General features: G+C 34.3%; 2 protein-coding genes across 2 annotated transcripts; one reads left to right on the top strand and one right to left on the bottom strand.

Annotated features, from left to right (window-relative positions):
* Positions 1 to 3,004: 3,004 nt before the first annotated feature.
* LOC110939823 (3-oxoacyl-[acyl-carrier-protein] reductase, chloroplastic) lies at positions 3,005 to 4,513 on the top strand. The gene is made up of 3 exons (XM_022181390.2): positions 3,005 to 3,400; positions 3,847 to 4,076; positions 4,149 to 4,513. The coding sequence occupies exons 1-3, from the start codon at positions 3,049 to 3,051 to the stop codon at positions 4,425 to 4,427; spliced, it is 861 nt and encodes a 286-aa protein (XP_022037082.1). The 5' UTR covers positions 3,005 to 3,048; the 3' UTR covers positions 4,428 to 4,513.
* A 2,835-nt stretch (positions 4,514 to 7,348) lies between these two features.
* On the bottom strand, positions 7,349 to 8,955 carry LOC110939822 (3-oxoacyl-[acyl-carrier-protein] reductase FabG). The gene is made up of 3 exons (XM_022181389.2): positions 8,528 to 8,955; positions 7,842 to 8,071; positions 7,349 to 7,774 (listed from the first exon to the last, which is right to left on the bottom strand). Exons 1-3 carry the CDS (start codon positions 8,886 to 8,888, stop codon positions 7,496 to 7,498), a joined length of 870 nt encoding a protein of 289 aa, XP_022037081.1. The 5' UTR covers positions 8,889 to 8,955; the 3' UTR covers positions 7,349 to 7,495.
* Between the last annotated feature and the right edge of the window lie 4,575 nt (positions 8,956 to 13,530).

Here is a 13,530-nt window from a genome sequence, read left to right as displayed (position 1 = left end):
GGGAATAGCATTACTGAAATTGATAGGATAAAAGGGCTCCTAAGCAAAAGTTTTCAAATTAAAGACTTGGGTGTTCTAAAGTATTTTCTTGGTTTAGAAGTTGTCTATGATAAATCGGGAATTTGCTTGAATCAACGTAAGTATTGCTTGGATCTTTTGTCCGAGTTTGGTTATCTCGGTTGTAAACCTGTTAATACCCCTATTGAATTGAGTCATGTGGTTAATAATAAAATAAGTGATGGTAAGGAAGAGCTGGTTGATATTACAAATTACCAAAAACTGATAGGGAAACTTATCTACTTGTCATTAACTCGACCTGATATATGCTATGCTGTTCAATTTCTTAGTCAGTACATGCATAAACCTTGTGTTTCTCATCTCAAAGTAGCTTTAAGGCTGTTGAGATACCTGAAGTTATGTCCTGGAAAGGGTTTGTCGTTCAGGAAAAGTGATAGTTTTGAGATAACTTGTTTTGCTGACTCTGACTGGGGTAAGTGTCTTAGTACTAGAAAATCCATCACTGGGTATTGTATTTTTCTGGGTCGAGATTTGATTTCCTGGAAAAGTAAAAAGCAAAGTACTGTCTCCAGGTCGTCTGGAGAGGCTGAATACAGGGCTATGTGTTCAGCTACATGTGAACTTGTTTGGATTGTGAATTTGTTGAGTGAACTTGGTGTTAATTGTAAAGTTCCTGTAAGGTTGTATTGTGATAGCAGTGCAGCTATATCCATTGCTGCAAATCCAGCTTTTCCTGAGAGAACAAAGCATTTTGAGCTGGATCTATATTTTCTTAGGGAAAAAATTGCTTCAGGCTTTATTCAAACCGTAAAGGTTGACTCTGAGAGTCAACTTGCAGATGTTTTTACAAAAGGTTTGAGTGCAGGTATGCATGAGATATTTTGTGAAAAATTGGGTCTTGTAAATGTGTTTAAAGCCGTTTGAATGAAGGGGGGATGTTAAAATATCATGGTATGTTAGTTATCATTCAATTGGGCTTTAAACCTGTCTGTTGGGCCTTGTAAGCAGGCTTGTGTTATTATTACATTTGGGCTTATATTGTGGTTAAGTTGTTCAGGTTGTTAAAAGGTTGTTACAGCAAGTTGAGGGGGCTAAATGTTATATTTGGAGGACTGCGATCATCTTTGGCGTAACTTGTGGACTGAAGTGCAAATTGGTCAATTTGGGATATAAAAGAGTTCAGAAGTTCTAGATATTTCAGTTGTCACATTTGTTCACTCTCAATTTCTCTCTGTAATTTTTAGGGTTTGTACGAAGCAGATCTAGTGATTTCTCTCGTTGTTGTTGAGAGACTGTTGCTGCTTCTTGGTAGATGATCATCTGTTGATGATCATCAGTTTGTACTGTATATTTCTGTATCGTTCTGTACTGTTGTTGATCTTACTTTTGTAAGATCAGTTTGGGAAATTGGGGGGTAAAGTTTTGGGTTGGTTTAATAAGAGTTTTGTCACGTTTTTGTCGCTATTTTGCTGTTAATCTTGTTATTTTGTTGTTGATTCATCATAATACCATCGTTTTAACAGTTTAAACTTAGGAGGATCTTTTTTTAAAGGGTGTTATATATCTAAAAGTTGTAAGTTTTTTTTTTTGTAAAGGGTGTGATCTACTTAAAAGTGGTTTAAAAGGTTATGACTTTTTAAAGAGGTATGATCTAAACCATTGTGACTTTTTTTAAGAGTGTGATATATTTAAAAGTATATGACTTTTTATATGGGGTGTGATACATTTAAAAGTAGTTTGAAGAGTTGCGATTTTTGAAGGGGTGTGATCCAAACCGTTGTGACTTTTTAAAGGGATATGATCCAAACCATTGTGACTTTTTTTAAGGGTGTGATATATTTAAAAGTATATGACTTTTTAGATGGGGTGTGATATATTTAAAAGTAGTTTGAAGTGTTGTGAGTTTTTGAAGGGTTGTGATACTTTTTGTATTGTTATATATAAAGGGGTGTGTATATTGGGACATGTTGGTTTGGGTTGCATAACATGTGTTTAATATATGGTATGTGTATTAATGCAAGGATATTATTTAAGGGTGTGATGTGAAGAGACACAACTATTAAGTTAGGCTAAGGTACCACAAATTACTTTTTGTAGGGTTATATAATATCATCTAAAAACCAACATATTTTCTCTTTTTACACGGAAAATTCTCTTTGCATATTTGATTTTCACTTATAAAGTCTGCACATATAAAAACACAAAAAAAAAAAAATCATTCAACCCAATTTTGCTATGTCTATTCCTTTCTGTAGAGCCATGTACTTACGAAAAATTATATAAATAATGACGTGTTATCTCTTTAATTTGTCAATTATTGATGAAGTGAGATTCAACTTTTTGTAAACTTTTTTTTTTACATAAATCCTATATTGATAGTAGATTTAAGGATACAAGTCACTATTTAAAATATATTTTCATAAATCCATACGTTCTAGACAAGTGTATGGACTTTAATATAGCAAAAATGAGTTCTGTGACTTTTTCGTGTTTTTTAACATATGAAGGGACTTTTATACGCGAAAGCTATGTTGATGGATTTGTTCGTGAATCGTGAACAATGTGAAAATATACATGTCGGTTTTTCGTGATTTTCACCCTATGTAAAATCATTCAACAATTATAGAAATAAACCCATAGCTTGAAGTTCTACAATTCAAAATATAGTGGCTAGAAATATGGTATGGGCAACCGTATTACTCATAGAAATAAACTCACAGCTTCAAGCACATGTTGTTTTGATAGATAATTACTCATAGATTTTTTCCAGCATCCTGTTTTGGTTAATATGTTATTGTATATAGATAATTTTATGGACAATCTGAGGTTAAATAAATACAAAAATTAGTGACACTTGCCATAATACAATAATACCAACTTGCATTTGTTATACTAACATTTTAGCACGCTGAATTGGTGAGCATGACTTACTCTTTTAACTTTCTTCTATAAATATGTTATATAAGCAATTTGCATTGGTACTGGGTATAAACTACTTCTAAAACTAGCATGCAAAACCCTAATTAAACCATGGGAGATCATACTGAATTCGTGCCGTGGGATGAGCTTAGCGGGAAGGTTGTGATGGTGACTGGAGCATCGTCGGGGATAGGCAGAGACTTGTGTATTGATCTGGCAAAAGCTGGGTGCAAAATCATTGCAGCAGCACGGCGGACGGATCGTCTGACGTCTCTATGTGATGAGATCAACAGACGCCAACGAAGGAGCAGTAGTGGTAACGGTGAAGTCCTTGATGGTGTTGGAGCTGTGGCTGTGGAGCTTGATGTCAGTGCTAAGGGTCCGACCATTGAGGCCTCGGTCAAAAGGGCGTGGGACGCATTTGGGCGTATTGATGTTTTGATTAATAATGCAGGGATTAGAGGTAAGCATTTGAGATACTATATATGATTTAAAATGGTTCAGGTATATGACAAATCCCATAAATTATGTTGGTTAAGATTCTCATCTTAATTTTATGATATTGTATAGAGTTGAATGTCATTTTTGTCCATGTGGTTTGTCCAATTATGTCAGTTCAGACCAACTTTCAAATTTGTACCATTTCTGTCCCTGACATTCTGGAAACATGTCAGTTCCGTCCAAAAAACTAACGTCTGTTATGCCAGTTTCGTCCCTGTGTTTTGTCCAATTATGCCAGCAGATTTTAACAGACGTTAGTTTTTTGGACGGAACTCGTATGTTTCAAGAATGTCAGGGACGAAAATGGTAAAAACTTGAAATTTGGCCTAGACTGACATAATTGGACAAACGACAGAAATGGTAGTTAACTCCTTTTGATTTAATCTTGTATGGTGAGTTTGTTTTCAGGCAATTTGCGATCACCATTGGAGTGGTCTGAAGAAGAATGGAATAATATCGTGAGAACAAATTTGACCGGAACATGGTTAGTGTCAAAGTACGTTTGTACATGTATGCGTGACGCTAGTCAAGTAGGATCAGTCATCAACATATCATCTATATCTGGTCTTCAACGTACAGAAGTACCTGGAGGTCTTGCTTACGCCTCTTCAAAGGGTGGAGTTGTCACATTGACAAAGGTAGTCCCCCCCCCCCTATTCAAGATCTATATTTGGTGCTTTTTTCTATCTAAGCTTAAAAGATTTGAGCAGGTGATGGCTATGGAAATGGGTAGGTTCAATATCAGGGTGAACTGCATTTGTCCCGGGATTTTCAGGTCTGAGATCACAGAAAAGCTGTTACAAAAGGACTGGATCAGTAAGGTGGTAGAAAAAACCGTTCCGTTAAGGACATATGGCACAACTGATCCTGCACTGACCCGACTAGTTAGGTATCTGATTCATGACTCGTCCAAGTACATAAGTGGCGGTGTGTTCATTGCCGATGCAGGTTATACCTTACCCGGTGTTCCCATTTTCTCTTCCCTTTAGAGTTCGGATCATGTTTGTATTAAAAAAAAAAGGAAGAATGTAAAGTAGATCATCAAGTACTAAGGGAAATGTTATTATTTTGTGAAGGCTTTCTTAAGTTCTTGGCAGCTTTCTATGACTAATTAAGACTTAGGTACACATTTCTTGTCTACAACAGTCCATGACGTTAATGGGCAGTGGGCATAATGGGTTTTGCCCCCTTCGTTGGGCCAGGATCCGCTATATTTACATCCACATCCAATTACCCAAACACACATGACTAGTGGTGCACAAAAAACCCGAACCCGGACCCGGACCCGAAAAAAAAACCCGGAACCGGGTATTATAAAACCCGGGTTTTTTATACCCGAACCCGACCCTACCCGTAGGGTAGGGACCGGGTATGCATATTTGATCTAAAACCCGAACCGGAACCGGGTTTTTTTATACCCGGTTTATACCCGAAACCCGGTTTTATAAATACCCGAACCCAAACCCGGAACCGGGTTTTATAAATACCCGGAACCGGTTTTTAAAAAAACCCGATTTTGATGTAATCTTGTTTAATTATGTATGCATTAAGACTTCTAGTTCTTATGATTTAACAAAATTATGTATGCATTTTGATGTAATCTTGTTTAATTATTAGGTTTCTAATGATATTTGCCACCGCTACTTAATTATTTAGTATATTTCATTACAAGTGGAAACAAATATGCCAATATATGTTGGCCCTTCTATTTTCTTTGTTTGTTTAATATCATTATTAGTTTTTGTATTTAATAAATTGTGCCTCTGTTTATAAAGTTCAAGAATAACCACATGAAAAACTATAAATTATGCCTCTGTTTATAAATTGTGCCTCTGTTTATCAATAGATTTGATGTCTATGTGTGAGAGTTATGTTTGTTACATTTTATAAGCATAGTTCCGGTCGGGTTTTTTTAATACCCGGTGCGGGTTTTTTCCCAACCCGATGCATACCCGCACCCTACCCGATGAATACCCGAACCGGACCCGAACCCGGAAATAGGGTATTATAATACCCGGGTTTTATAAAACCCGACCCGAACCCTACCCGAACCCGAGTATATAGGGTATACATTTTTGGTAGAGAACCCGGACCCGGACCCGACCCGGTTTTTAAAAAAACCCGATTTTGTAAAACCCGATCCTACCCGAACCCGATCCTACCCGAAACCCGGTTTTTAAAAAAACCCGATTTGTGCACCACTACACATGACACATGCTTGTTTAGCTAGAGGTGCACAAACCGGATAATTTCAATAACCGGTTATACCGGTTAATTTGACTTTAACCGGTTATTTTTATTAATAACCGGGTTTTTTTGGCCCTTTTGGGGGTTTTTTCGGTTAACTGGCCTACCGGTTAAAGAAACCGATTAATTGGAGAGGCACTTTGATTATGTTTTGAGAAAGAATCGTGATTTAGGTTTTTTTTTATTAGAATATGGTCTGAATCGATTAATTGCCGAGGTTCATGGATCACAAAACTTGAAGTAGAAGTAGAAGGAGAAGGATGAACGATAGGAAGTCTAGGGTTCTGGCGTGAAGGAGAAGAATGAGGAGTTTGAGAGAATTAGGTTAACTATGTTGTTTTTATAGGCGGGTAAGGAACCGGGTATGGGCACAGCGCCTTAGCTCATATACAAGTAACTTTGACCCACAATTTTACCGCCCGAAACACCCTGAGGATGAGGAGGAGGAAGCACCCTGAGCAGTGGCGGATCCAGCCAGTTTTTTCACTGGGTTCCTTTTTCCAAATCATACAAGGTTTACACTACAAAAAAACTTTTTTTTTTCCAAATCATACAAGATTTACACTACAAAAAAACGTTTTTTTCCAAATCGACTGGATTCCTGGGAACCCGTAAAAAGGCTCTAAATCCGCCCCTGACCCTGAGGATGAGGAGGAGGAAGCATAACAAGATGTCATTGACGTCTTACTTATTTATTATGTATAATAATAGATAATAGATAATTTATTATATATAATAGACAATAGATTATGTATAATGGGTTGAGATCCTGTACAAACAGTGCTAATTATAAGAACCGTAAGAACAGATCTGAACCATTGTTAATTTAAATCAAGGGTTGATATTGATTATAAATAAAACTCTTATAATTAAAAATTACTACTAACAAATTAGGGGTAATTTTGTAAAATTGCTAGTCATTTGACCATTTTCTATTAAATACAATTCCACCAAGGTTTTTTAAACTAAAATAACTTTTATATACTTCATTATTTTTTTTAAAAATATATACCATAAAATCAAGTATTTTTTTATCTTTAATATGAGTACCATATTGATATACCTTTTTGTATTTATAAAAGTGTTTTTTAAAAAAAGTTAACAAAAGGTGTTTTATATTTGTGCTAATAAGGTGCTGATTATGTGTTAATTACAAAATAATACAAACAAACACCAAAAGTAGATATAATCAGCACATCTGGTGTGCTGATAATGGAGAACGATTGAAGATGTTGTGCTAATGTCGTTTATGTTGATAATGGAGAACGATTCGAGGACGATGTGCTGATAATGAAGAACGATTAATGATGTTGTGCTAATTATATAGTGTTGTGCTGATTATATTTTTTGTAATTATTTTTAATTAGTTATAAATAAATATGGTCAAAAAGTCTAAATTACCCCTAAACTAATTTTTTATTGATGGACACTTGTCAATTATGTATTGGTTCTTATGATTCTTACAAACTTAAGTGTTTGTATTTGATCCCATCATATAATGAACATGTACACTTGCAAATTTTGTATATTGTATATTGTATTTGTGTTTAATGTTATGAAAAAAGTGTAGTAGGTTAACAACGAGAGAGAGGGAGAGATAAACAATAACCGTTACATTTTTATATTTTCATTTATTTAAACTTTATTATTAAATGAAGGAACATTCATAAAAACCTCAAATGCAATTACCTTATGATGGTTCAACAAATGACACATGATTGTTCAACAAAATGAGAAATTAAAGCATTTGCGTACCAAATGATGGTTCAAATGAAGGTGTACATCGAGTACAAACAGGACCAAACTCTAATTAAAGCGAAGAGAAAATTGGGACACCGGGTAAGGTGGTACCCGCATCGGCAATGAACACACTACCACTTAAGTACTTGGACGAGTCATGAATCAGATATCTGACTAGTCGGGTTAGCGCAGGATCCGTTGTGCCGAATGTCCTTAAAGGAACTACTTTCTCAACCACTTTACTAACCCAGTCCCTTTGTAACAGGCCTTCTGTGATCTCAGACCTAAAAACCCCAGGACAAATGCAGTTCACCCTGATATTAAACATTGCCATTTCCATTGCCATCACCTGTTCATATCATCTGAGCTTAAAAAAAGCACTTAATATATCTATCTTGAAGTAGGGGAGAGATTACCTTAGTCATTGCGACAACGCCTACTTTTGAACAGGCATAAGCAAGACCCCCAGGAAGTTCTCCGCGGTTAAGACCTGAAATTGATGAGATATTGATGACGGATCCTCCTTGACTCGCTTCACACATGTATGTGCATACATACTTCGACACCAACCATGTTCCTGTCAAATTTGTTCTCATCATAGTGTCCCATTCTTCTTCAGACAACTTCAATGGAGACCGCACGTTCCCTGCAAATAAACACACCATAAAATTCGTAAACCAGACCAATTATGGAATTTTCATTCGTTCTCACGGTTCACGCAATATTTAGCGTTAAATTCAATTACATATTTTACTTCCCTAATCCATATATATTACATATTTCTCTTTTCATTAAAAGTACTCTTATTGAATGACTATTTTACCCTTAATGAACTAATTAAATGAATATTTATATATTTCCATTTTTGTAATATCATTATCAATTACATATTTTCTCAATTCATGTAGTATTTCCTCATTCACAAAAATAAGTTAGAACTTGCATTTTAATCTAAAAATCTGGAAGACTCAAAACGCTAAATATTTATATATTCCCCTTTGTTTTGTTCGGTTTTCAGTTTCTTGTTAGTCCGGTTTCTATATGAGATATAAAAGTTGTTGCCGTTCAAAAAATATTAAATCTAAAAATAATAAAATATAACCTCTCATCCCCGCGTTATTAATCAAAACATCAATGCGCCCAAATGCATCCCACGCCCTTTTAACCGAGGCCTCAATGGCCGGACCCTTAGCACTGACATCAAGCTCCACAGCCACAGCTCGAACGCCATCAGTGACTTCACCGTTACTACTACTGCTCGTCCGTTGGAGTCTGTTGATCTCATCACATAGGGACTTCAGACGATCCACCCGTCGTGCAGCTGCAATGATCCGACAGCCAGCTTTTGCCAGATCAATACAAAACTCTCGGCCAATCCCGGATGATGCTCCGGTCACCAACACAACCTTTCCGCTAAGCTCGCCCCAAGGCTCGAATTCGGAATGCACATTGTGATCGCCCATGGTATGATTGGGATTTTGCAATCTAGTTTTAGAAATATATCATATTCAACAATGCAAATTGCTATATGACATATTTGTTGGGCATATAAAAAATGAAAAGTTGGAACACAATTGTTGACTCTTTTGGATGCATTCGTGGTATATTAAAAAAATGACTCTTTTGGATGCAATACAACTTTGGGGTCCATGCAACATCACCTAGACTCTACTGGAACCTTTAAGTACTAATAAGCCCTACTTCAAGATACGAGTTCTTTTTAATCTAATTCTCGTTTTCATAAAATTTGCGGCTCGCAGCTTGCTCGAAACTTGCTCGAAAAAAGCTCGGCTTGAAATTGGCTGGTTGTAAATGAGTCAGCTCAGTTTCTAAACGAGCCGACCTCGAGCTTAACCTGGCTCGGCTCGTGAGCCGGCTCGATAAGGTTTACATCCTTCATTTTCTTGTCCCACATCGCTCAGAAAAGAAAAACTAAAGGACTATCTCCCCTATAAAAGAAAGTAAAGATAATGTACAAAGTGAGTCAACTATTTATATTTGCATATTTACCATTTGATTAAACTAAATTGATTTTATGGCCCTTGGTCTATGGAGAGATTCTTTTTTGAGGGTTTTTAAGTATTAAAGTTTGCGGTTCTTTGTTAGTTCGAGGTAGATAGAGCCGAGCCGAGGTAGCTCGAATTTAATCGAGTCGAGCGGAGCTCGAGTTGGGTCGAGCTCGACTCGACTTGGGTTGTTTACAGCCCTAGCTTCAAGATATGAGTTGTTCTTAATCTAATCATGGTTGCAAAAGTCGCTAGGCGCTCCCTAGTCGGTCGACCGGGGAGTTGAGAGTACTCGGCATAGGCGGAGAGTACTCGGGGTGTACTCGAACATGTTAAACTATAAAGAAATTAGTTTTCGAAAATTAAATATATGTCTAATAGCATAAATTTACTAATATTTATAACAAAATACGTGAAAATGATATTTATTATTTAATATGATACACATATAAATGTAAGATATTGTTCAAGTTCAACTGAAATTTAATGTTTACGTTCAAATGGTTAATCCTAAGTCAAACCTTCAATTTTAATCCCCAAATCAAGCATGTGTTCATCACATTCAATCCAAGTCAAACTTCGCGTTTAGGTGCTTAATCTCAAGTCAACCATCCAAGTTCAAGAGCCCATTCCAAGTTAAAGTTTAAGTGTTCAATCCAAGTCAATGTTCAATATGCATTTCTTGACGCACTAAAAAACACGGCCGCTAACATGGTGAGGAGGAGGAGGGGGAGGTTGCGGTGGTGGTGGTGACTTGTAAGTGTCGATAAGAGCAGACACGAGCGACGTGTGACCAGGGATTTAGGGGCATGTTTGGCTAAAGCTTGTTGTGTTTTGTTTTTTCTTTTGTAAAAAAAGAATTAGTAACGAATATAAACGTATTTGTTTCTCAAATCCATCTCCAACTTCTAATCCTAAATAAAGTTTTCTTCTTTTAAAATGTTTTTAAAAGTTCATGGCCCCATAATGAACAAAAGTGTATTACTCTTAGTTATATATATTGAACGTGGGAAATTTTGGGGCTTGTGGCTAAGGCTATGCTGTATGGTGATGGTCCTCCTTTGGAGGATGATCCGTCACGTAGGATGGGTGTGAGGATGGAGCAAAGAGGATGAAGGTATGGAAATGGAAGGATGAACCTAAAATGAATATGTATATAGGTGTGTGCAAGGGCGTAGCTTAAGAGGGGTCGGGAGGGGCGCCCGAACTTTTCGCTCAGTAGTGTTATACATGTAGTTTTCGTATAGAAATTTTTAGGTATATACGTTTTCGACCCCCCGGTTCTATAGAATTTTTTGGGTATATACGTTTTCGACCCCCTCGTTTTCATGGTCAAGCTTCGCCACTGGGTGTGTGAGAGAGGGGGAGGCAAGGTTTTTGTCTTCATTTGGAGCGTCTCCAAAGTCCAGAAGAAGACGTCCAGGACGAAGCCGGAGGGGGGCGGCGTGGTGTTTGGGTCGGCGACGATCCGGGACGAAGGGGGACGACCCCCTATACCGTCTAGCCAAAAGTACCAAGGTTTATAAGCCCAAAATACAAGATTCAAGTGGTCCAAACCAAATAAGGTATATAATTCAAAAAAGAAGCTCATTGAAAGAGACGAACATGTGTGGCACCGAAAAATTGATTTTTTTAGGAACCTAAACTGGTTTTTTTGTTGGTCGGTTCATGGTGAAATCGGTTTCGGGTTGAGACCGGTTTAGATCCACCTTAGTTTGACCGGTTTTTAAAGCCGGTTTGAAACACTGGTTTTTCGTAAACCAGTTCTTGCGCGCATTTTTAACCTTTTTTACAATAAAAAAAGCTTTAAAAAGCATAAAATTTGAACTTTACTATTTTTATAGTCATTATTTTAAGATAAAAATCACTAGTTTTTTGATAAATTTAAAAAAAAAATAAACAAAATAACATTTTATTAAATAAATGGAACGATTTTTCTGACCACTTCGGTTCGGTTTTTGGTGTGGAGAATGGGAACCGGTCCTAAACCTACGGTTTGTACACCAGTTTGGTTAACTGGTGTCTTGTTCATCTCTATATTATATACTAGGTTATAACCCCGTGTATTACACGGGGGTTGAACAAATAAATTTTATATACTAAATAATAAAACAATATATCTTTAAAAACCTCCTTTATTGCACGGGTTGAATAAATATAACTTTATATATTAAATAATAAAAAAGTTGTATCTATAAGAACCATATTATACGGGTTGAATAAATATAATTTTATATATCAAATAATAAAAAAGTTATATCTTTAAAACCACGTGTATTACATGAGTTGAATAAATGTAATATTTTTTACCAAATAATAAAAAAAAGTTATATTTTTAAAACCCTCGTGTATTACAAGGCTCGAATAAAGATGATTTTATATACCAAAAAATAAGAAAATTATATTTAAAAAATTAATGGTTATACTCGGTACACGATAGATATGGTGATTGTGGAGATAATTATTGAAAAGAAAATACAGTGGTTAAACATGTTATTCAAGAAGCAAATAAGCAGTCATTTGAGTGATAAAATATAAATTATATTTAAAAAGCCCGTAATAAATATAATTTTATTTATAAAGTAATATTGAAATTATATACAATTTGTTTAAAATTATGTAATAAAATAGATATAATAATTTTTTTAATAATGAAAATAAAAATAAATAATATATTAATACAAAGTTTGATTTTAGTGATAAATAATTTGGTTATTTAAAAATATCTTAAATTAACAATTTAAATTTAAGGATAATATTTTATTAGAAAAACAGAAGTATTCTATTCGACATTTATAGTAGAATAAGATTTAATATTAATTTTTGTTTATTTGGTAATCGAAAAGAATAAGAGTAAATTTGTATATTGCAAACAAAAAGTATGTGTTTGTCATATGATATAGAAAATCAAATAAATAATATTATAAATGAGAAGTATAGACTAAATTTAAATTAAATAATAATTAACTATAGTTAAGTAGAAGAGATTAAACAAAATAATATTTAGTAGAAGAGTTTATAACCTAGTTATAAAATAATAAATGTATAATAAGAGAACAAAAAGGCTAACAATTCAATTCACATATAAATCTAGATGATCAAACGTACACTAACAAAAATACTAATAATTAATAATAGAACAAAAGTATAAAATAATAACAATTATCAAGCAATCGATAATTTATTTACAGAAGTACAAAATAAATCTAAATGATCAAACAATATTATAAATGAGAAGTATAGATTAAATTTAAATTAAATAATAATTAACTATAGTTAAGTAGAAGAGATTAAACAAAATAATATTTAGTAGAAGAGTTATCTATAATTATTTAGAAGAGATTAAATTAAATAATAATTATCCATAAGATATTAAACTAAATAATATTTCATAGGAGGGTTATTTATAATTAACAAAAAGAAATTAAACTTAAATAATAATTATCCATAAGACATGGCCTAATATGATGACAAGTGTCCCAAAGTTGGTTTCTTTTATTATATAGTATAGATAGATGCACAAGAGTTTGAGGCCCAACGAAGGGTTTGAGGCCCAACGAAGGGTGGCAAGCCGGCAATCCAAAGTCAAGCATTCAAGTTCAAGTGTTCAGTCCAAGTCAAATGTATTATCAATATGCATTATATTTACTTCAGCCAAAAAAAAACCCAGTGACTATAAACGTAATATTATCTACTACAAGCCAAAGTTTATTTAGAGTATTTTATAATTTAAATTTTTTTAAATGTTTTAATTAATATATAATTCAATTTTGATTAATTAAAACATTTAAAAAAAATGTCAATTTTGATTTTCAGTTTAACAAATGTCACAGGTGTATTATGTAAATTGTATACCAGTTTGTTTATAAGCTTAACCATGTGTTGTTTTGTAAAATGTTTGTATTATATGGTTAAGGAGTAGGATCAAATACAAACCACATTTCGTATACAAACTATAAGAACCATTTAAAAAGTGTCACGTGACATCCAACCAATTATAGAGAAATGATAAAATAATATCCTAAATAATATTAATTATATTGAATTCCCTATAAATATGCTAACAAGCAATTAATTCTTTATTTGGATCTTTCTTTTG

Source organism: Helianthus annuus, chromosome 5 (genome assembly GCF_002127325.2).
Source record: "Helianthus annuus cultivar XRQ/B chromosome 5, HanXRQr2.0-SUNRISE, whole genome shotgun sequence".
NCBI classification, from domain to species: domain Eukaryota; kingdom Viridiplantae; phylum Streptophyta; class Magnoliopsida; order Asterales; family Asteraceae; genus Helianthus; species Helianthus annuus.
The sequence above is the reverse complement of the archived record's forward strand: the minus strand, read 5'-3'. Positions and strand labels throughout refer to the sequence as shown.